Source organism: Cyprinodon tularosa, unplaced genomic scaffold (genome assembly GCF_016077235.1).
Source record: "Cyprinodon tularosa strain WSP-4 unplaced genomic scaffold, ASM1607723v1 ctg177, whole genome shotgun sequence".
In the NCBI taxonomy this organism is placed as follows: domain Eukaryota; kingdom Metazoa; phylum Chordata; class Actinopteri; order Cyprinodontiformes; family Cyprinodontidae; genus Cyprinodon; species Cyprinodon tularosa.
This window is the reverse complement of record NW_024038589.1, coordinates 1,071,122-1,095,170: the sequence shown is the minus strand read 5'-3', so window position 1 is coordinate 1,095,170 and position 24,049 is coordinate 1,071,122. Positions and strand designations below refer to the sequence as shown.

Sequence of the window (24,049 nt, the reverse complement as noted above, 5' to 3'; positions counted from 1 at the left end):
GTCATCCATCTTTGTGTCAGTAAGATCAATATACAGTCATGGCCAAAAGTATTGAGAATGACACAAATATTATATTTTCACATGATCTGCTGCCCTCTGGTTTTCATGTGTGTATGTCATATGTTGTCATCACATACAGAAATACAATTGCAATCATATTACGAGTAACAAAAGTTTTTAATGACAGAATGAGTTAATGCAGCAAGTCAATATTTGCAGTGTTGACCCCTCTTCTTTAAGACCTCTGCAATTCTACCTGGCATCCTGACCAAATTCTGACTGATAGTAGTCCATTCTTGCACAATCAATGCTTGCATTTTGTCAGAATTCCTAGGTTTTCGTTTGTCCACCCATCTCTTGATGATTGGCCACAAGTTTTCAATGGAATTAAGATCAGGGGAGTTTCCAGGCCATGGACCCAAAATCTCTATGTTTTGTTCTCTCAGCCAGTTAGATATCACCTTTGCTTTATGGCAAGGTGCTAAATCATGCTGGAAAAGGCATTGTTCATCACCAAACTGCTCTTTGACGGTTGGGAGAAGTTGCTCTCGGAGGACATTCTGGTACCATTCTTTATTCATGGCTGTGTTTTTAGGTAAGACTGTGAGAGAGCCGACTCCCTTGGCTGAGAAGCAACCCTTCACATGAATGGTTTCAGGATGCTTTACAGTTGGCATGAGACAAGACTGGTGGTAGCACTCACCTCGTCATCTCCGAACAAGCTGTTTTCCAGATGTCCCAAACAATCAGAAAGTGGATTCATCTGAGAAAATTACTTTACCCCAGTCCTCAGCAGACCATTTCCTGTACCTTTTGCAGAATATCAGTCTATCCCTGATGTTTTCCTGGAGTCTCCACCTCACAGTCCATGCAGATGCACTCACACCTGCCTGCTGCCATTCCTGAGCAAGCTCTGCACTGCTGGTCGCCCGATCCACCAGCTGAAACACTTTCAAGAGACAGTCCTGGCACTTGCTGGTCTTTCTTGGGCTCCCTGGAGCCTTTTTGGCAACAAAGAGACCTCTCTCCTTGAAGTTCTTGATGATGCGATAGATTGTTGACTGAGGTACAATCTTTCTAGCTACGATTCTCTTTCCTGTGAGGCCACTTTTGTGCAATGCAATGATGACTGCACGTGTTTCTTTAGAGATAACCATTGTTCACAGAAGAGAAACAATGATGCCAAGCACCAGCCTCTTTTTAAAGTGTCCAGTGGTGTCATTCTTACTTTCACATGACAGATATGATATCCAGCCCTGTCCTCTTCACCACCCACACCTGTGTTAATGGATCAATCACTGAAACAATGTTAGCTGGTCCTGTTAAGGCGGGGCTGCAATGACGTTGAAATGTGTTTTGGAGGATGAAGTTCATTTTCTAGGCAAATATTGACTTTGCAATTAATTGCTGTTACGCTGATCACTCTTTATAACATTCTGGAGTATATGCAAATTGCCGTTATAAAAACTGAAGCAGTAGACTTTGTAAATATTAACATTTGAATCATTCTCAAAACTTTTGGCCATGACTGTACAGGGAAAACTGATTCTGTTAGTTCTCTGTAGGGCTATGTGTGTATAATGAGAACACGAGGTGGCTTAGCACACAGCCTTGAGGTACACCGGTTTTAGCTAGGGATGTTGGCAACATCTGTTCTCAGTTATTTAAAATCATTAATGTTGGTGGATTAGTTGTTCAAACTTTCAATATATTGTCCCGACAGGAACTTTGGATATTTGTAAACATATTCAAACATTCACCCTCAGTTGTCAGTAAAGACAATATGCACTAAAAACCCGCCTAAAGGTTAGCCTAATATTAGCATGTTGGATCTTTCTTTTGATATGACTCTTTCTATTTGGCTTGTAGATTGAACAATACAATTTCAAAAAAATAAAAATATCACATGTAGACAAAACCTACTGAAAAAAGCTGCTTTATAATTGTGTTTTTTTTTGTGTGTGTGTTTAAAGGCTAGTTTTAGCTAGGTGACTTAAGTTTAACAAGCAAGTAGCTTTCTTAAGGGTCCATTGCTCCTTATTTGGGTTCCAAGTAGTTTCATGTATAGGGGGCGCTATAATCACAAAAAGTTTATATCTACAAAGTCGATTGACTTTGGATATATGGTCAAAACGTCTTACGTTGGAGATATTCTTAGCATTAACATGAATTAAATGGGGGCAGTCCTCTAGAGATTTTAGGAAAGATTTTTTATTTGACCACCAGGTGGCACTGTTTAGACAAAAGGTTTGTTTTGGGGTATTTTTCTGCAATACTTTTCTAATTACACAATTTCTCTGTTCAATCAATTGCGCGGTTATGCTAATTGTTACCTATTATGCGATATATGTTGAACCTATTTTGTTTTACTCCAATTGATTTCATTAATTATGCAAAAACCAAATTTGATTTTCCAGCGCAGTAAAACAAAAAATTTTTTTTTACTATGAATGTATTTTTGGAAAATATATTCACAGAAATTAATAATGTATGCCATATATGGTAATTGTTACGTTTCAAATTTTTTTTTTTATAAATCGAGAATTTGGAGGGAATTCTTTCCTTGAAGAAAATCTTTATATAAGAACTCGGAATATACCGTAGTCAAATTAGAAGGTTTTGGTTTATTTCTCGATGATTTGTTGGTTTTATTGATATTTTGTACCATGCTTCAATACCGCCCATGGCCAAAATGCACATATGGGGCGATTAGAACCGGGGGGCGTGGCCTGGATATGAATTGCTTGGAACCCGTATTTAATTGCTTGCAATTCTAGTTAGTATTAGATTTAGTCTGATCCTGACCACTACTGATGGTTAGCTTAGAATACGTAGCTTATTCCTACTGAACCGTCCCTGTTGGTAATGTGTTTCGCCAGCTCTGAAGAAAGATGTGGGTCGGATCACACTGGCGCTTCGCCCGCAGCCATCAGATGAGTCCCAGCAGTACCAGCGTTACCTGAACTACCTGATTGGCTACGACGTAACCGACGTCAGCAACGTCCACGACGACGAGCTGGAGTTTACTCGCAGGAAGCTGCTGACACCGCGGCGCATCGAGCTGTTGGACCGGGACCCCAGACTTTACTCAATGGACCCCTGGGTAACCAGGAAGCCGCTGCCTGAACACCTTCTCTCCAAGGTGTGTTTACCTGTTTAGATCTTCATCATCTTCTTTTTCACCAAGATGACGGGAGAAGAGTTTAGGCTTTTTATTACATTTCTTTTTCGACCATCCACCTCCTTCCTCTAAGCAGTGCCCACTCTGAAGGAGGCCTTCAGTTAGTGCTGACGCCTCTGAAGCAGTGCAGCAGCACGACTCAATCTAATTTCCTCTGTTGTGTGGGCAGCCTGGAGCTTCCAGAGCTGCTGTTCAGAAATAGTTTGTAACGTGTTGGGAGCCATTTTCTGCACACATCATTAGTGCTTTTCACACCAGGGGGTTACCAATCATTTCAGCCCATGACCCTAAAAATAAACATATAGAGTCAGTTTTTATTAAATTGTTTATTCTTTTATTTAATGGCATTTATACTATAAATTTAAATGTGTTTGTAATTATTTAATAAGAAATTTACTCATGCACATCTATACATTCACCATTTTAAATGTATTTCTAATTATATTTTGGGAAATTTTACCAAAATAGTCACAATTTTAAATGGGAACATTTTAATGATTAAATTCAATATTTTAAATGTATTTTTAATTAATCAGTGGGACATTTAATTTGATCATTTTCAGTATATTTTAATTGTTTAACTGGACTTTTAAAGTCAGAATTTTAAACATATTTTTAATTATTTAATGGGAAATTTTAGTTTTTTTTCATTGTTTAAATGTATTTTAATAACCTCCTGGTAATTGGAATATAAAATGAACATTTAGTCCATATATTAAATATAATGGAACATTTTAATAATTGAATTTATCATTTTAAATGTATTTTTGATTATTTATTTAGATATTAATTACTTCATTGTTAATTTTAAATGTATTCCTGATCATTTACAGGGACATGTTATTATTAAAATCAATTTAATGCTTTTAACCATTTAAATCACAATTTTAAATGTATTAAATTGGACATTTATTTAAATTAATCATTTTAAATGTATTTTTTATTATTTAATGGCACATTTAATTTTTTCATTATTTTAAATGTATTTTTAATTCGATGCTGGGAAATATACTTATTGTGCATTTTAAAATTAATGGTACATTGTTGATGTTCTAAAAGCTTCTTATTTTATTTTATTTTATCTTATTTTATTGTAAAATTTTTTTATTCAATGGAAGATTCTAATTTTTATAATTTTTATACTTCATAATTTTTTTTTTTCACTCCATTTCACCATCACTTTGGGATGGGGTGTGTTCATGGAAAAAATTATCATTTTAGGGTATTTCAGGAATAAGATCTTACATCTGATTTTAATAAATTTGTTTATATGTCTTTCAGTAATCTTTTTATATTTTCTGTGCCCCTTTTTTCCTCGTATATTCTCTATTCAGGTTAATAACGGTTTCATCCTGGTTGTGATCCATGTCAGCACTTCCAGCCAAACCATCAAAGTCTCCATTGATGATACACCTTCACAGGTAGATAAATATAGTGCATGAAATGTGCAGCACTTCCTGTATGGTTCACATTTCCTGTAGTTTATTTTCATTTTCTTTTTTTTTTTGTCCTCCTGTTTAGGTATTAGCGAGCTTCTTTGCAAAAACAGCCAACAAAAGGGTTTTGTTGGGAATCCCTGAAGACGTGAGCGAGGAGGACTTTGTTCTGCGTGTTTGTGGCAGGTGTCTGGACCCCCCCCCCATCCACCAAGTGTGTTCATTGTGAATCAGGTAACAATTGTTTCCTTTTTTCTGTTGTTTTCTCACACACAGAGAGGAGTATCTGTATGGAGAGAAAGCTCTGCAAAGCTTTAACTGGATCCGTCAATCCCTCAAGAGCGGAGAGGAGATCCACCTGGTGTTGGAGACTCCACCGGATCCCGAGCTGGATCTGGTCCAGAGGGAGGACTGGGCTCAAGTGGACGATTGCACGGGAGTCACAGGTCCTCGATTCAAAGTCTGTTTATTTCTACTCGGATATGAGCAGCTTTTGACCTAAAGAAATCTCCATAGGTACCCATGAACAGTTGACCATTGCCGAGAAAGACCATGAGCGAGTTTTCACCATCTCCATGTGGGACTGTAACAGGAAGTTCAGAGTCAAAGTGCTTGGAATCGACATCCCGACGCTACCTAAAGTTCCAGACTTCACCGTCTTCATCGAGGCCAGCATCTTCCATGGGCAGCAACTTCTAGCACAGGTTATAAATGCGAATGCAAAATGAGAGAAAAAAAAATATTAAAATAGTTTATTAATCCCAAAAGCAAGTTAAAAATAAAAATTCTGACTTTAATCTCACAGTTCGGACTTTTTTCTCAGAATTCCGACTTTTATCTCAGAATTCCTACTTTTTTCTCAGAATTCTGACTTTTTTTCCCTCAGAATTCTGATTTATTTCTTTCTCAGAATTTTGACTTTAATCTCACAATTCGGACTTATTTCTCAGAATTCTGAAATTAATCTCAGAATTATGACTTTTTTCCCATATTAAACTGAAATAAAATTTTAAAATTGGTTAATGTTTTTTATTTTTTCAGTGGCCCTAATCCTCTTCCGTACAAAGTAATTCTTATTTTTTGGTTGTTTTTTAAAAGTCGTTGAAGATGTTGATAGCTGTAGACAGGAAGGATCTGGATCTGGAGATTTTTTTTGACTAAAGACACTCTATTGTTGTTTCACATTCTGATGAAGAAGATGACCACAGCTTTTCATAATGTTTTTCATTCTTTTTCCACTCTACAACATTGTCTTTTGTTTAAGAGGAGTTCCTTTTTGGACCTTCTTTAAATATGTCTCTGCTCATTTAGTCAGAAAAGATGCCCATAATAACTAATGGAAAAGGCTTTCTCTTCTGCCTCATTTTCAATTGACAAATGCAGGATTTGAAGTCCTTTAAAAAAGAATTTTAGAACCTTCAGCTGCACGATTCTAGAAATTTTGAAATACAGGTTTAAATGATGCAGAAAATCCTAAACGCTAGATTCCCCATGGGGAAACATGGTGTTGGCAGCTATGTGCATTCAATTTATAGATGTGGAAAACTGGTAGATGCTAAGCTAAGTGCTAATGCTAACCACAGTGTTCTGGTTCTTTTTCTATTCGTGTCATGGTGTTCGTACGGAAGAGGATTAGGGTCACCAGGAAAAAAAAAAAATGAACTGATTATTTTATTTAAGTGTGATATGGGAAAAAAGTAAAAATTCTGACTTTAATCTCATGACTATGATTTTAATCTCCGAATTCTAAAGTTTTGATCAAAATTCTAACTTTTTCCCCATATTAAACTAAGTAAAAAAAATAAAAATAAAAAGTGGCCCTAATCCTCAAATCAGAACTTTGAGAAAAAAATCAGAATGCTTAGATTGAAGTCAGAATTTTGAGAAAAAGTCGGAATTTTGAGAAAAAAAAAAATCAGAATTCTGAGATTAACGTCAGAATTTTGAGAAAAAAGTCAGAAATAGCCTGTCAAAGAAAATACCTTTTTTTTTTTCTTGAAATATGTATTTTCTCTTGCTTTGAGTAGGTAAATAAGACAATTTACCATTTGAATAAAAAAAAAAACTTTGTTTAAAATATACCCTCTTCCTATTATTATACTTTAAAGACAAAAATGGTAATTTAATTTGCAGTTAGCTTATTTAAAAGCTCATGTTAAGGGAAAATATGCTGTAAGTGTAGGAAATGTTTACACATTTTTATTCACGTCATTTTTTTCTGCCATTCATATTTCAACATTGTAAACCATCCCTGACTGGGACAGAAATTAGACGCAACATTTCCTGCTCCAGTTTCACTGGAACCCAAAACACCATAAATGTAAATCAGCTGCAGGTCTCTATTTGCATGATCCACTCATTTATCTGCGATGCGGCGTCAGGACAATAAACCCAGAGGCTTATTGCTGTGAGATAAGATTTTAGGGGAAACGCTGAGCTCTTTTTCCAGTGAACGTCATTTGAATCCTGGATATAAGGTGTTAGAGTCATTTTATCCGATTTCCTGAAATGGGGTTTTGTTTCCATATTATGAGCAGCGACTTTGTTCCCATTAATCACATTAGTCAAAAATCTTTTAGGAAAGAACGACTTCCAAAACGTTTAATGAAGAAGTGCTTTGGAATTGCTGGTTGGAGTTTAACATCAAGATCAAGGACCTGCCTAAAGGGGCCCGCCTCAACCTGCAGGTAAATCCAGCCTGCCTTGGTTACTGTTTTTTAACCAGTAGTATATTTTTAAAAAATACATTATTAAAGACACCAATATGGTGTAGTGAAAGCCAACTAGGTCTGGGTGAAGAATGTTTGCTTCGGTTTACAAACTGGAAGTGTTTAATTAAACCCTTCAAATGAATCCAGGTGATCTGTGGGAAGCAAACGGTACCGCCCAGCTCCAAAGGCTCCTACCATGAGAACACAGCGGGAACCGGAACCCTGGAAGGTAAAGCCCAGTTAGAATTCCCTGTAATTCCCAAAGGAATTGTGGGAGGCTTCATTATTTGTCCGTCTTTTAGCAAAGACCAAGAACCGCCTGCTGTACTACGTCAACCTCCTCCTGATCGACCACCGCTCCCTCCTCCGCCAAGGCGAGTTCATCCTCCACATGTGGAAAATGCCCGAAAAGAGCGAGGAGAGCAGCAGCAGCATCAACGCCGACAAGCTGACCTCCGCCACCAATCCGGACAAGGCGTCCTCCATGGCCATCGCCATTTTATTGGACAAGTATTGCTACCCGGTGGTGCTGCCCAAGAGCAGGGACGTGGGCAGGGACTGCGGCGGCGAGGAGGGCGACGCAGGCGACAGAGGTCAGCGAGAGATGCCGAACCACCTGAAAAAGCAGTTTGAAGCCATCGTTTCTACGGATCCCTTACATCCGCTGAGTCCAGAGGACAAAGAGCTGCTGTGGCATTTCAGGCATGAGTGCATGCGTGATCCCAGGTGCCTATTTTAGATCCACCAAAATATTTTCTACCTTTTTTTTTCTTATTTAATAATTATTCTTTTTAGAGCTTATCCGAAACTGCTGGGGTCGGTCAAATGGGGGAAACAGGAAGATGTCCTTGCAACTCACCGCCTGTTGGACCGCAGCCATGCATGGGACACCAGGTAAACTGGCGCCTCACTGTTATTACACCATTATTACAATGGCCCCTGTGAGAACTGCTGGTGTACTGTTGCTCCTCAGTGGTCTGGACGTAGGTTTGGCAATGCAGTTGCTAGACTGCCACTACTCTGACGCCCAGGTTCGTTCTATGGCGGTCCGCAAGCTGGAGACGCTGGAGGACGATGACGTCCTCAGATATCTTCTCCAGCTGGTCCAGGTGGGTCATATTTTATTTTATCGTCTTCATCAGTTCTATGTTGATCTCTGAACTGCCAGGAACACTTAAATATGTCACTGTCACAGAGTTTAACGTCTTGCCTCCGAATTTTAAGGAATTTCTGGCACTTGACTCTGATTATGTTGTAATTCGAGGATCGAGATCAAAGGTGTGAACCTCGCAGCGTTCTGCAATCTTAGGGCAGGCTGTGTTTCTTTAAAGTCGTAGGGAAACGGCCGTTCCAACCGTTTCTCCAGAATTCTCCCGAGTGGTGCTCGACTTTACACGAGTGAATAAAGTAAATGTGATTGGTCGTTTATCAAGCGGGCGGTATTGTGGTGGCAGAAGGTTTGCAAGCAAGTTTGATTGTAGCCAATATGTCGGAAGCATCTTGCTAACTAGTTAGCAACTTAGTTCTAGTAGGTTTCCAATGGGAAATTCCATTGGTACCAAGTAGCACTAAATTGGTGACTTAGAAACAACACTGTCAAGGAACGCTATGGACGGTGGAAACATGGAAGAGGAGGAGAGTTTAGTGTCGGAGGTCGTGGATGAGTCTCCTCCGTCAGATATTTTTTATTTCTAACTCTAGGGCGGCAGAAGCTTGGTTTGGTGTAGAAGGCTTACAGCCGTCCATGTTTGAGCCCTTGCCTCGCAACGCTGCCAGTTCTGTTAGCTCTACGCCTGCTGAAGACACAGACGTCCATCCCCGTGAACACTGGGCCTTTGCGTATATTAGCAGTGACAGTTGAGTCAAGATGCTATGACCAAAAAAATTGGATTGACAGATGACTGTTGATATATGATTGACCAAATTTAGGTGTACAAGCTGATGTATAACTAACTGGCCTGCAGAAGATAACAAAAAAAAAAAATTACAGAATTTTAGACACGAACATTTAAAAAAAAAAGAAATTTTATACATTTTGGAACAACATCGTCTAATGAAGAGTACATTAAATACATGTTTAAGCCAGAATGATTTGACATTTACATATGATTTCCCTAAGACTTTAAAGGAAGCTTTCCACGACAAGATAAGCCCCAATCAGTGGAAGGGCCGTGTATGGTGTGTTCCCAGTGATCCAGTCTGTTTGGAGGAATGTGGAGACGGCTCCGATCCAAAATCTGAACAATTTAACATGATGCATTGTCTTCCTTAGAGACAACGAAAGAAAACTCTAAAATTTAGAGTTTTCTTTCGTTGTATAATTTAGAGTCTAAATTATACAACTAGAGTCTGAATTATACAACTTTTCTTACTATTCCAACCCGACACACAATCAGCATGGCCTCTGCTTCGTCTGCCATGTCTGTTTACTCTGAACTCTAGTTTTATCTCGAGAGCTGCTCTTTCGTACAATTTTTTTACATTTATTTTTTTCAATCGTCATGTGGTGTTTCTCAAAGGTATAGTGGAGGATGTTCTTTTTCCAGGTGGATCATCTAAATAAGTGGTCCTCCTAATTGTCAATCATTCTGGAGATATGTTTATGTAAGGCCATACTACGCGCTCGTCCCCATTTTCAATTCATTTAATAGACATTTACATGCACAAACCTACAGGTTATCAAAGCATTTAGGGAGTTGTTGGCCAAATTCATTGACTCTTTTTCGAGCGTCCAGCATACTGAGGTGAGGGAATCTTAATCTGTGCAGCTACAGTAGGTTAGCATAACGTGATGCCAAAATTAAACCATAACTATTAACAATAAAGAACTTTTTTGTAGGAGGCATCAATTGTAATCCGCTTGTAGCTTTTTCTGTAAACATCAAACAAGTAAAGTATTATATAAACTTACACACTTTTTTTTAGAATTCCAAATGTGTGGAAACGGATGCTTGTTGCTTTCTTCTAAAATGTTTTCTAAAGTTAACTCTGTGGTCAGATTTGCATGAGCCAGAATAATCATCTGAGGGAGACACAGTGTCCTTTGTTAAGATAGGAAAATCGGACCTCTCCGCACGCTTTTCATCTCTGCATGATTTACATTTGAAATAATGAAATACCTAGAGACATTTCTATTAAACTATTAAGACTATCCAAAGGACAGGCTGTTAGATTCAGGTGTTAGACTGACTCAGTAGGTAGTATTTGCATAATTCTATCTGATCTAATGTTGAATGCTGTCAGATTCTTTCCTATGCCCTCCCCCCTCCCCTAATATTTGACCTTTTAAACCATTAGTTTTGTTTTTTTCTTTCCTACGGTGAGCACAACAGCCTCAGTGTTTTCACTTCCTTCATTTGCTACGACTCAAGTGTTGCTCAATCTCACTAAACCCTCTAATCTCAATCTGCTTTAAATAACATAAATATTCTGGCGTTGCTTTATAAAGTTCCATAACTCACTCAGTCTCCGGATTAGTTTTAACACAGACCCTCTAATGGTTGTTCTCTAAACTTTCCATCTCTTCCTGTCAGTCTACACTGTGGGAAACCTTTATATTAGCCTTAAATTTAGGAAAACTGGAGGTCTAGATGGATATTAGCTTTATCTACTTCCTATTCAGTAGTGCAAAATCAAAATAATACTGTTGGATATTATGTCCACACATTATGTCCATTATAAGACTTTATATGTATTGTTATTAATTCATTTAGTATATTTAGTTCGAGTTGCACTATAATGAGTGTTCATGGACTGTTTGCAATTCTATAGAAAGTTTTTTGCTATATATATGTATAAATAAATGTGTCTATGCATTTGTGTTAATAAAACAATTTAGTGTTATCACAATGAAATACTCACATGTCATCTGCAAACAGAACTTTCTGCAGTTTAGCAACTTTTCAACCTAATAATTCAATCATTTTAATTTGCCTTTTAGGGAATAGCAATTTATTTGTTGGCTAAAACCTCAATATATATATTTTTTTGCATCTTAATCCCTGTTGGCACCAAGTTTTTGAATTCAGGAGCTGTTTAGATGTAGCTTCTTCTGGTGATTGTTGAATATATAATAGTGAATAGGTGTGCACGTCTTCTTCTTGCAGGCGGTCAAGTTTGAGCCCTACCATGACAGTGCTCTGGTCCGCTTCCTGCTGAAGAGGGCCTTAAGGGTGAGATAAAAATAAAAACAGTGCTTCTGTGTTACTAGAAATATAGGAAATTCTGATGAAGAATAGAAAAGGAAACACTCTTTTCTATAGAAAGAATATATTAGCAGATGTTTGCTTTTAAAGTTGCATCTAAATGAGCCACCAGTCATCAGGAAGGATGTTCTTTGGTTATAGTTTCATTTATTAGCTATAGAGAACTGAAAATGTATTCTGGTTGTAGAACTGACATTTGTCCTCAGATAAACTTATTTAACTTCTTATACCTCTTCATAGAGTAAGCGTATCGGCCACTTTCTGTTCTGGTTCCTGCGGAGCGAGATCGCCCAGTCCATGCACTACCAGCAGAGGTACGCTGTACTGCTGGAGGCCTACCTCAGAGGCTGTGGGGAGAACATGCTTCAGGATTTCAGGAAGCAGGTAATGGCAGCTCATCGAACTAAGCATAATACAGTCCTCTTTAATCATCTCCTTCATTGGGCTTCACACACCCTTCGCTCAGTGAGAGGTGAAATAAACTGGACTGGTTTAGTTTTTGCTATATTTCTATATTTATAATCCATTTACAGACTGAACTTTCACACTCTGGAGGCTTTCGTTCAACTGTTTTTAGAGAAAAAAGATATTTGAAAGGTCTCGTTTTTTAACAAACTGGATTCCCTCCAGGTGGAAATGACTGAGGCACTTCAGAAAGTCACGCGGGAGATGAAGGCCATGTCTGCCGACAAATATGACGTCACAACACAAGGTGAGGGACGCCTCAGATCAAGGGTGCTCTTTAACCCGCAAATTAAAAGAAAGATTTGATTCCTTGCAAAATATTTACCCATTACTGTAAGCTTAAGTATTATTTAAACTAAAACTAAGTTACAAACATGTTCGTGTTTCTTAATGGAAAGGATGAAAGCTCTAAAAGGTGATAAAACATTCTGTAAAGCTGGACGTTGTGCTGTGGTTGTCAGTTGTGTTTCAGCTGCGTCAGAAACTGGAGACGCTACAGTCGTCTGGTCTGCCGGAAGGCTTCCGAGTCCCTTACGATCCGGGCCTGAGAGCCGGAGGTCTGCTGGTGAGGCCTGAACACGCCGGAACCCGACGCTTCATAACCAACCCCCGGGAACCAACCTGTCCGCTTCTGTGCGCAGATCGAGCAGTGCAAAGTGATGGCGTCTAAGAAGAAGCCGCTGTGGCTGCAGTTCAAGAGGGCCGACACCACCACGCTGTCCAAAGACCCCATAGGGATCCTCTTCAAGGACGGAGACGACCTCCGACAGGACATGCTCATCCTGCAGGTGAGTCAGCAGCCCTACAGACGGGTCAGCAGCGCCAAAGGTACAGCACATCCCCTGCAGACGTCTCCTCTCATCCTCAGATTCTGCTCATCATGGAGTCCATCTGGGAGACGGAGTCTCTGGACCTGTGCCTCCTACCGTACGGCTGCATCTCCACCGGGAACAGGATAGGTGCGTCACGCTCTGCTGCACGTTGATCTAGTTCTACACCAGATGTTCATTATGGAGAGAATTTTGTTCCATTATTGTTGCAAATGTAAATGAAAAACATTTGAATCAAAATCGATTGTAGTGTAACTTTGCTCTTTTTCTATTAATATTTCTAATATTTCCCATTTTTCTTTAATTTTCTTAATTTTCAAACATTCTTTGCTTTTGAAAAATAATAGAGGAAAATGTATTCCTCATTTGTAAAACTTAGTCTGAAAAATATAAATGGTGTGTATATATATATATATATATATATATATATATATATATATATATATATATATATATATATACATGTATAAAATAATATATATATTAATATATATATTAATATATATAATATATTAATATATATAACATATTAATATATATATATAATATATATATTATATATTTTTTATTTTATATATAATATATATAAAATAAAAAAACTGAATCTGAAAACAAAATTACTCTCAAAACCCTCTTTTTTTTTATCCGTCTGTCTTTTTTCTTTTTTGTCCCAAGATTTCCATTTAAAAAACATGTTTTTTGTCTTTATTTTCAACAATAATGGATCAAAATGAACTCCATAGCTCAGGAACATAGTTTAGATTCAAGTATATCTCCTTAAATTGAGCAAACTACCCGTCATGCAGCTTTAGAGGCCAAAGCTTCCATCAAATGAGGAATTAATTAATTAGACTTTTAATGTCCTGTTAGAGCATCTATCAGATTTTCTGCTCTACCTTTTCGCTTCAAACCGAGAATAAGCTTTAGACCTCCTTTGGAATACTCCTTTTGATCAATGGCTGCCACCTTTCCTGTCTGCATCCTTTTTGCAGAAGTGTGTCTGTTAAAAGTCAGTTAGCTTTGAATCGACCAAAAAATAAAATAATATCTGCAAAACTGAAACTGTGGCAATTCAAAGAAAAGGTTACGAGAGAAATCAATGTGCAACAGGAAGTGGCTGGATCTGGTGTTTTTGTGCGTCTGTTCTCTGCATTCATTGCCTTAATATTTATATATTTCTATTTTGACTGTATAATTTCCTTCCTCTAAGTATATTCTTGCCATAGAGCTCTCATTGATGTTTCTGTATTGCAGCATTCAAACATTAATTGTCCCCCCCCCCATCTATATTAGTGACTGGCTTCTCCAAACAGCTCCTCTTTATAACACATTTAATTTACTACAACAGCTGATGTGAAAATCAGTGTATTTGTCCTTGATTGGAGCAGGAAAATCAGATAATCTGCCAAAAATAAAGTATGTCTGGCCTTAAAACAAGAGGATTTTTTATTAATAATAATAATACATTTTATTTAAAAAGGCGCCTTTCTGGACACTCAAGGTCACCGTACAAAAGCATAAAAACAGTGTCAGAAAAAATAAAAATAACATTTAAAAACTACAGAGGCTGTGACAGTGAAATTGATATTTAAAGAGAATAAGCAATCTTGAACAGATGGGTTTTGAGCAGTGACGTGCGGTCAGGGGAGGCAGGTGAGGCAGTGCCTCACCAGCCATCATGGAAAGAAAGAAAATATATAATCATAAAGTAATTTAAATTGTTATATTCATCCGGTGGTTTGTACTAAAAAATATTCATTTTTCATGTAGCTTCACCAATTTCGATTTTTATTTGTTCAAAATCGCTGAATTTTCTTATTTTCCCATTCAAATGCTTGGAAGCGATGCCGGTGAGGCAGCAGCGAGCTCTGCCTCACCTTGGATTGCGCAACCCCTGGCTCTGCGCTGGCTGCAAAGCGGAGAGAGCATGTTGCTGTACGGCGTCAATAAAATAGTTTAAACAAATGTAATATGTGAACTTATTTCTAATAATTTGGCTTATGTATATAATGTACAGAGCTTTTTGTCACCAACTGTGTTTGTGTAACGTGTTTCGTGTAATGAGCGATTATAAACGGCAGAGAACAAGTTCGAGGTGAGGCAGGCAGTTCTCTTGCCTCATGGCAGGGGGTGCTCAAGAGACTGAAAACATAAGGCAGGAACAGGACGGATCAAGGAAGGCTTTCTTCCCTGGCAGTGATCTCCATTGAGACAGAGAGACTTTTAAAACTGAAGGAAGATAAGGAGGACTTCTATTCATTTATAAGTAAAGGTAAGACAGTAATAACATTTATTTTGTTTTGTTTTTTAAGGAAATGTGTGTTTTGTGAGCTACAGTTTGTATGTGTAAGGATGCAGAAGTGAAACATAACCTGTAAACTGCTGTCAATCTATGCATCTATTTGCAAATCTGATTCTGATGACGTCAGTGCCTCACCAGCTATGAACCTCACCGCACGTCACTGGTTTTGAGTTGCATTTTAAAATGGAGAATTGAGTCCGTGTTTCTAAGTTGGGGTGGTAGAGAGTTCCAGAGGCGGGGGGCAGAGCGGCTGAATGCTCTGCTCCCCATGGTGGTGAGACGGGCGGAAGGGACAGACAGGTGCAAAGCAGATGAGGATCTAAGAGCATGGGAGGGGGTGGGAACATGCAGGAGGTCTGACAGATATGGGGGCGCAAGGTGGTGAAGTGCCTTGAAAGTCACCATGATCATTTTATAGTGAATGCGGAACTGTACGGGGATCCAGTGGAGCTGTCGGAGGACCGGAGTGACGTGGTGGATAGAGGGAGTTCTTGTTATGATACGAGCAGCTGAGTTCTGGACCAGTTGTAGTTTGTGGAGTGATTTCTGAGGAAGTCCAAAGAGAAGGGAGTTGCAGTAATCTAGTCGGGAGGTGACAAGGCTGTGCAGTAGTGTGTGGGGTAAGGGAGGGACGGAGGGGGTTGATGTTTCTTAAGTGGAAATAGGCAGACCGGGTAATGTTATTTATAGGGATGAACGATATAATCGGCCCCCTATCGGTATCGGCCTTAAAACTGAATATCGGACATCGGCCACCCCACCGATATTTAACCCGATATTTGATCAGCTTCTGAGTTTCTAAAGTCTAAAAAAAATAAATAAATACTACTTCTTCTTCTTCCTCAAAAACTTCTTTTTAACAGACCTAAAAACTTCTAAAGACGAGGGAAAAAATATTGATACATTAAAATATCACAATATCTTCATATGCTGATATATTGCCATTTAAAAACACCATATCAATCTCTTTTACTAATGAAATATTGCTATATGTCATCGTTATGCTACGAAATCCCCCGAAAATTCATGAAATTTTGCCATATTTTTATATGTTGATATATTGACACGGTATCGATCTATTTTACTAACAAAATCTCACAAGAATTTGCAAAATATCACGAGAGTTTCTAACAGAACGATGAAATTTCACGAGATTTTGAAAGTAAAATAGATCGATACCGCGTTTTGAAAAATCAATTTGATATCAGCATATGAAAATATATTTGAGTATGTTATTTTTCAAAGTGTCAGAAAAGGATAACAAAACTGCTATTTTCAATGACTACTTATTTTTGTCCAGCTTTAACATCGGTATCGATATCGGTTATCGGCTACATGAGTTTTAAAATATCGGCATATCGGATATCGGCCAAAATCCCAATATCGTGCATCCCTAGTTATTTATATGGGATTGGAAAGATAGTGTGTATCGAGGATGACAACACCCAGACTCTTAACCTGGGGGGAGGGGGAGATGGAGGAGCTATCAATAGTAACTTGGAAACTGTCGGTTTTGGAAAGAGTTGATTTGGTGCCAATGAGGAGAACCTCGGTTTTACTACTGTTTAATTGAAGGAAGTTGTTGGTGAACCAGGCTTTTAATTCACAGATGCAATTTGTGAGGGAGGCGGGCGGAAGAGAGGACGATGGCTGCGTGGTGAGGTAGAGCTGGGTGTCATCGGCATAGCAATGGAAGTGGATGTTGAATTTGCGGAAGATATTGCCAAGGGGAAGGAGGTAGATGATGAAGAGCAGGGGCCCCAGGACAGAGCCCTGGGGCACACCTGAGGTGACGGGGGAGGGGGTGGATTTGAGGGTCTTCAGTTTAATGAACTGAGTGCGGTCAGAAAAATAGGAAATAAACCAGTCTAACGGAGTGCTAGTGATGCCAATTGAAGTAAGCCTACTGAGGAGGGTGGTGTGACAGATGGTGTCGAAGGCTGCACTCAGGTGGAGGAGGATGAGGAAGGTGAGTAGTCCAGAATCAGATGCCATGAGGACGTCATTGGTGATTTTGATGAGTGCTCTTTCAGTGCTATGGAGTGACCGGAAACCAGATTGAAATTCTTCCTACAGGCTGTTGGCAGATAGGTGAGATTGCAGCTGGGAGGAAACTGTTTTTACAAGAATTTTGGAAATGAAGGGTAAATTGGAGATAGGACGGAGGTTGTTGAAGTTGGTGGGGTCGGCACCAGGTTATTATTATACACTTCAAAGAGGATAATGGTGTTTCTTTTTCTAATTTTAGAAATACATAATCTATTTCCATTTGCAAATCTTCTTACCTGCTCAAATTAAGGAACAATGTATATTTAAACAAAATTAACTTTATTATGTTTCAGTTTAATAGAGAGGCAAAAACTAGAGACCGTTTGTTTTCTAAAGAATCCAGAACTTCATTTGTAATCCAAAGTGCTTTTGAGATATTTTTGTTGAATTTTTTTTTTTATGAGAAGAAATAATATTTTTGAGGCCATCTTTTCCTGATTCTGATTAACTGAATGCATTAAAGTTTAACAGGAACTATTGAAAAACAGAAGTAAACTGTAAGGGAGCGACATCTTTTCCCCTGTTCCCTGACTCTCGGGCTCGTCTCTCACCATGTTTCCTAACCTCCTCATCCATGTAGGAATGATTGAGATCGTGAAGGACGCCACCACCATCGCTAAAATCCAGCAGAGCGTCGTCGGAAGCACCGGTGCATTTAAAGACGAAATCCTCCATCAGTGGCTGCGGGACAAGTGCGTCAGCGAAGAAAAGGTGATTCCGAAAACTGTATGCTTTTACACACATGACCAGCAGGGGGCAGCGCTGAGCAAATAGAATGGAATGAAACACATTTATTGGTACAAATGAGGAAATCCTGTCTCCTCCCTTCGCTTTAATAATAGTTTGAAATAAGTTAGATGAATGTTTAAAAGCTGCTCAGGAACCGAAGTTTACAAAAACATTTCTATTTCATAAATATTTCAAATGTAGCTTTACTCAATTATGAAAATGACTAACAAAACCGTTATAATCCCAGCTTTGCCCTTCAGAAGCTTTATGGATTCAAATTGTTGCTTATTTCCTGCTGCAGGAAGCAGCTCAGTTACTGACAGGAAGGAAGCGAGGCTGCGGGTTCATCCTGCCACATCAACGCACACACAAACACACGCATGTGGTACAGCTGCAAACTCAGCGTGTGACTGCTTCTTTAAAACCCGTTTTGCTCTTTATTTCAAAAATCAAGTAAAAAAAAAAAGCTTAAAGGTGTGCAGTCATGTCATATTCCTCAACAAAAAACATCTAGAATCCATTTGATCCTGATAAAGTCAGGTTATTTACACCAAGATGGGGTTTAGATTTTTGAGCCTAAATAGAATTACAGCTCTTTGCACGATGAGCTGGCGTAAATAGACGTGGTGCCATCTGCTGGCAGCAGCGTTAGGAGTAACATTCTCTCATATTAACTGTGCTAGTTTTTCATTTACTTTACCTGTGATGCAACGGGTCACTGTAACTTGATTGATCAAAGTGAGCTGGAGGCATAGGTGATGCTGATTGGCCACTGATTCAGTGAAAGCGATCCGGAAGGAAAACACTTGTTAAAGTCAAAGGATAAAAGTTTCTATGATTTGCTTATTATGTGCAGAAGCTATTGCTTTATAAACGTTGTTTAGATGCAGCTCTGATCCAAAGACATTTTTCACGTCATCGATCATCAATGCAGATGACAGCAGTGATAACACTTGTATGGTTTTCTGCTTTTTTCATATAGAAATGCTAACATTAAATAGTCCTGTTAGGTTTTTATCTGAAATGATTGAAAATTATCATTATTATTCATCTTCATATTTATAGGGTAAGATAAAACAGATGTTTGTAGATGAAAGCCACTAATGTAAATAAAGTTTGGATTTAACCCTTGTTGGCGACTCATGGATATATTGTGATGGTTTTACAAGATTAATTATTTTAGTTTTTTAAGTGGGTGTTTTTCACTATTGTAGGGGTGCCAGTCAGGTATCCCTCCTGATAAGTAGGATAAATATATATTTTTAAAGCAGTCACAAAAGCAACATATACTTTTGTGTAGACCCTTATAAAAAATGAACAATAATTTTTTTCACAAATTAGACCAACAACAAACAATTCCAGTTCTTGTATTTATGAAGAAAAAATATTATATATATATATATATAGCCATAAAAAAATAAACATAAGGCAAGGCAAATTTATTTGTATAGCACAATTCAGTACAAAGACAATGCAAAGTGCTTTACATGATTAAAATATGGGAAAATAAAACAGAATCAAAGCAAGTAGGAAAAAAATAAAATAAAATAAAAATAAAATGCTTCCCCTAATAAATGTCAATTTTTTTCCTCCAAGGAAGAAGGGTTCCAACATAAATTAACTCACAGCAAGAGCTGTCAATAAACAAAAGAAAAAAAACATAAGAACCTATAAACAATTTAAGTCCTACAATAACATAAAAAACACCACAAACAAACACAGAATGGACTTACAGGTCAGATGAGGACAATCTCGCATAGAGGCCGAAGCAGGAACAGAATTTCCTTTGTTGGTTTCGCTATAGAAATTTTTTTAAGTTTTATCTGATTTTTTGGGAATCTTTATTTAACTTAATTTTATGTTTTCAGTAATCGTAGAACATACAAAGAATGTTTGATCTGTGATGTCACCGGCTTCCGGCTTGAGCTCGACAGGAACACAGAATGCAGTTTGTTTGTTTTTTGGGTGTTTTCTATTTTCCTTAATGATCCGTGAGAGTAGCGTAAAAGACTGACAGCAGGAGGGATTAAACATCCTTTGGATGGACCTTGTTTCTATTTAACTCAATGGAATATGCAACAGTTGTTTCTGTCACACTGTCTGCTGGGAAACTGACATTTTTCAAACTGGAGTTAGGAGCCAGATTTAACAGTGGACCAATCAGGTAAGCGCATGTGATGAAGGCGCGTAATCAAGGCGTTCCTTGAGCTGTGAACAAACAGGAGGCTTTAGAAATAACGGTGAGGCCAGCTCTGTGCAACACATGTGAGATCACATGTTTATTAATATAAGTCAGGAGGTTATTACTCTGTAGTACAAACACTGATTAACAAATACCAATTGACCTTGTCTATTTGTAAGTCCTACTTTTATATTTTGGAATAGTATTTATACATTGTATTATCCTGACCTGCTACTTTAGCAACACAATAATTGGCTTCCTAATTCATCTGCTCCAGGAAGAAGAGGATGCATCAAATGCATCGTTTTACTGCTAGCAAGCATTTGATAAAATAAAATGATAACGCTAATTTTTAAAACGGTACAACTTTAAATGGCGGTATTTTCTATTTTAAACATGCGTCACAGCATTATTTAGGCTACAAGCGATGCAGTATTCACCACACAGAATCGTTTCTCTGCTCTCCACCATGTTGAAAGGTCAATGTTTACCTCGTCTCCGCAACACTGGAAACTACATGAGTAAGTGCTCATGTGCAATTATATTTCCGGTAGCGCATGAAGGCAGCGTTATACTCATAAATACACTTATATCATAAATTTGTGATTTCTACTTGTTGCAAAGTTTTAACTTTCTGTTATTAAGAACTTTTTTCTGACAGACGAATATCTGATGATATTGATCAAGGAACAAACAAAATTCTTAAATTATTTACATTATTGATGTTCATTCGCTCCAACTTTTACACATATTTTTACTGACTGTCATCTTTGTTTATAAACAGGGTTTCCGCGGGTCATTAAAAATCATTAAAAGTCATTAAATTATTTTTTTTTTTTTAATTAAATTAATTGGCATTAAAATTCATTAAATTTGAATATCATAGCATTTGAAATGCTATGAAATTGTCAAATATATCAGATTTAACCTGTTCCACATGTTTGTATGGTACTGCTCCTGGTTGATTCTAAAGCCGTACGTTCGGAGATATATATATATATATATATTCTATATTATATATATTCTTTACTGAGCTACTGAGTGATGACTGGCCTTTATTTAATAACAAATAAAACAAAAACTACCAAATAATCGACCAGCAGGAAGCGGTAATCTTTCAGAAAGATGTTTATGGTCTCTCTGTTTGTCTGTGCAGTTCCAGCAGGCAGTGGAGAGGTTCCTGTACTCCTGTGGCGGCTACTGCGTGGCCACCTATGTCCTTGGCATCGGCGATCGTCACAATGACAACATTATGATCACAGAATCCGGTAATCTTCAGAAAAAAAAAGATGAAAAAGTAACCCCAGCTGAAAGGAGATGCTAACGAGCCTTCTTCATTTCTGCAGGGAATCTGTTCCACATCGACTTTGGTCACATCCTGGGGAATTACAAGAGTTTCATGGGAATCAGCAAAGAGTGGGTTCCCTTCGTGCTCACGCCGGACTTCCTGTATGTCATGGGAACATCGGGGAAGAAGAGCAGCCCCCATTTCCTCAAGTTTCAGGTGCAGGATGTTTATTTTTTCTTCTTCTTTGAGTAAAACATGTCGATTGGAGCAGAAACAGAAAAGCCTTGTTTAATTTTTCTGCTTTGTTGTAGGACGTGTGCGTGAAAGCTTACCTCGCTCTTCGGCATCACACCAACCTCCTCATCATCCTGTTTTCAATGATGCTGATGACCGGTACGACTTCTACGCTTTTTTTTCTTTTCTGATTGCAAATGTTCTCAGTCAATGCAGCCGTTTGTTTTGGTCAATCTGAAACCGAACAATTAAAACTCAGGCATGCCGCAGCTGACCAGCAAGGAGGACATCGAGTACATCCGCGAGGCGCTGACCGTGGGCCGCAGCGAGGACGAGGCGCAGCGCCACCTGCTGGACCAGATCGAGATCTGCAGGGAGAAAGGCTGGATGGTTCAGATCAACTGGTTTGTCCATCTGGTCCTGGGGATCAAACAGGGAGTGGAGAAACGGTCCACGTAGCCGCCGCCGCTGCTGCTGCTGCTACACCCCATTTGTTCTGGATTATTATTTTTTTCTTCCAATAAAAGCTCTACTTTTTAGTTTTCCATTAAAAAGCAGCAGTGACTGTTTATCACATTTTAAAGACCAAGTTCAAACTAAACATTCCTTTTATTTGTGAATATCAGATTTATCCGATATTAAAGCAATGTTAAGCACAGAATCAGGTGGAATAGATTTTTTCTTTTGTAAACTGTTCAGATGTAAGCTTTCTGGCTCTCAGTTCGCCTCTGTCCCATTTCCATTATTTTCCATTATGAGCAGTGGGAAACACTGGTTTAATTCACAAATTCAACATCTAAACTAATGTTGCACCGATAACGATCCAGTATTGGACGGGGTCCCGATCCAGCACTAAAATGGGGGTATCAGTATCGGCGAGTACCAACAAATACCATATTGAAAGCAGAAAGTTTATTCAACTATTGTGACCCGTTCTAGTTAGGCAATAAAAAGTTCTACTGGATTCACTTTGTATTATTTGGGAATTATTTGACATCCAAGCAGTATGCAGTTCTTCATATATATATATACACACACATCAATTTCAAACAGATGGTATCGGTATCGGCCAATACTGCACAGCCAGGTATTGGGTGTCGGTAAAAAAAATGGCATCGGTGCAACACTAATTCAAACCAAAGCAAGAGAAGGAACCATCATGATATGAGACAAAAAAAGGTCATTATTTGATTGCTTATCGTGGTTAAAACCTAAAACCAAAGCAAAATCAAAACGAGGTGCAAAGAGAATAAATTAAGCCAACGATAAACAAAGTTTTAACTTATTTTTAATTATTTTATTTTTTATTTTACCTTTATTTTACCAGGAAGCCCCTTGAGATAAAATCTCTTTTTCGAGGGAGACCTGGCCAAGGGGCAGCAGTACAATAAGACATATAAAAATACATAAAAACAACATAATAAATAATATATAGTAAATAATAAATAAACATATTTGTATTGCTGAAATCCTAAAGCAATACTGAGTAAGTTCTGATCCAAGTATTAACTTCATTGGAGATCAATTAAATGTTTATATTAGGGGAATAATATCAGTTGCTTTGAGTGTATCAGTGCTCCATGTGACCCAGAGCAGTTTTTAGTTCCCCTTAAAGGGATCCACGACTAGTTGAACATCCTTCCATCCATTATCTGACACGCTTGTCCCGAGTGGGGTCGAGAGGGATGCTGGTTCTTATCTCCAGCAGTCAATGGGCGACAGGCGAGGTCCACCCTGGACAGGTCGCCAGTCCATCGCAGGGCAACACAGAGACAAACAGGACAAACAACCATTCACGCACAAACTCACACCTAAGGTGAATTTAGACAAGTCAATTAACCTAACAGTCATGTTTTTGGACTGTGGGAGGAAGCTGGAGTACCCTTAGAGAACCCACGCATGCTCAGGGAGAACATGCAAACTCCATGCAGAAAGAATTTTACAATTTAAAGTCTGTGATGCATTAAAATTGCTTCAAAGATTACCAATCCTTTATTATCAAATTAGTGTTTTCTTTGGGTTATTGGAATATATTTAAGTACATTTACAAAAAAAAATTCTAATGGATTTTTTACATTAGTAATTTTTTAGATTAAGTTGTTAATTGTTAGAACATCTCATTAATTTGAGCAATTTAGAATACACCGGGGGTGCTGGGTGGATGGTCTAGTAAATGTCTGGTGTGGACGCAACATTTTTTGTAAATGACTTTTTTAGAGCTGCAAACATTAAATTGAGATTTTTCATTTCAACTAAGACAATTTTAGAAATGATTTTGTCTCTGCTTTTACAATAAATAAGTCAAGTCGGAAGTGCGCACAAATCCAAAAACCACCTGATACCACCCACAGGCTTAGTTGGAAATGTTGGTATTTTTGGAATATATATATATATATACATATAGACATATGAATATAGATCTAGGTTTAAAAAAAGG

General features: G+C 38.1%; 1 protein-coding gene across 2 annotated transcripts in view; it reads left to right on the top strand.

Moving 5' to 3' along the window:
* The window catches only part of pik3cg (phosphatidylinositol-4,5-bisphosphate 3-kinase, catalytic subunit gamma), a 32,169-nt gene extending 9,896 nt beyond the window's left edge, over positions 1 to 22,273 (top strand). For both annotated transcript variants that reach the window (XM_038281938.1, XM_038281939.1), the window contains exons 4-24: positions 2,880 to 3,142; positions 4,516 to 4,602; positions 4,703 to 4,803; positions 4,894 to 5,063; positions 5,134 to 5,321; positions 7,197 to 7,304; positions 7,476 to 7,557; positions 7,631 to 8,054; positions 8,124 to 8,222; positions 8,302 to 8,437; positions 11,435 to 11,500; positions 11,774 to 11,917; positions 12,164 to 12,245; positions 12,460 to 12,563; positions 12,640 to 12,786; positions 12,867 to 12,957; positions 17,760 to 17,890; positions 21,247 to 21,358; positions 21,437 to 21,594; positions 21,690 to 21,771; positions 21,872 to 22,273. In XM_038281938.1, the coding sequence (XP_038137866.1) occupies positions 2,880 to 3,142; positions 4,516 to 4,602; positions 4,703 to 4,803; positions 4,894 to 5,063; positions 5,134 to 5,321; positions 7,197 to 7,304; positions 7,476 to 7,557; positions 7,631 to 8,054; positions 8,124 to 8,222; positions 8,302 to 8,437; positions 11,435 to 11,500; positions 11,774 to 11,917; positions 12,164 to 12,245; positions 12,460 to 12,563; positions 12,640 to 12,786; positions 12,867 to 12,957; positions 17,760 to 17,890; positions 21,247 to 21,358; positions 21,437 to 21,594; positions 21,690 to 21,771; positions 21,872 to 22,071 (2,975 nt within the window). In that variant the 3' untranslated portion in view covers positions 22,072 to 22,273. The remainder of the gene's footprint in view (positions 1 to 2,879; positions 3,143 to 4,515; positions 4,603 to 4,702; positions 4,804 to 4,893; positions 5,064 to 5,133; positions 5,322 to 7,196; positions 7,305 to 7,475; positions 7,558 to 7,630; positions 8,055 to 8,123; positions 8,223 to 8,301; positions 8,438 to 11,434; positions 11,501 to 11,773; positions 11,918 to 12,163; positions 12,246 to 12,459; positions 12,564 to 12,639; positions 12,787 to 12,866; positions 12,958 to 17,759; positions 17,891 to 21,246; positions 21,359 to 21,436; positions 21,595 to 21,689; positions 21,772 to 21,871) is intronic.
* The last annotated feature ends 1,776 nt before the right edge of the window (positions 22,274 to 24,049 follow it).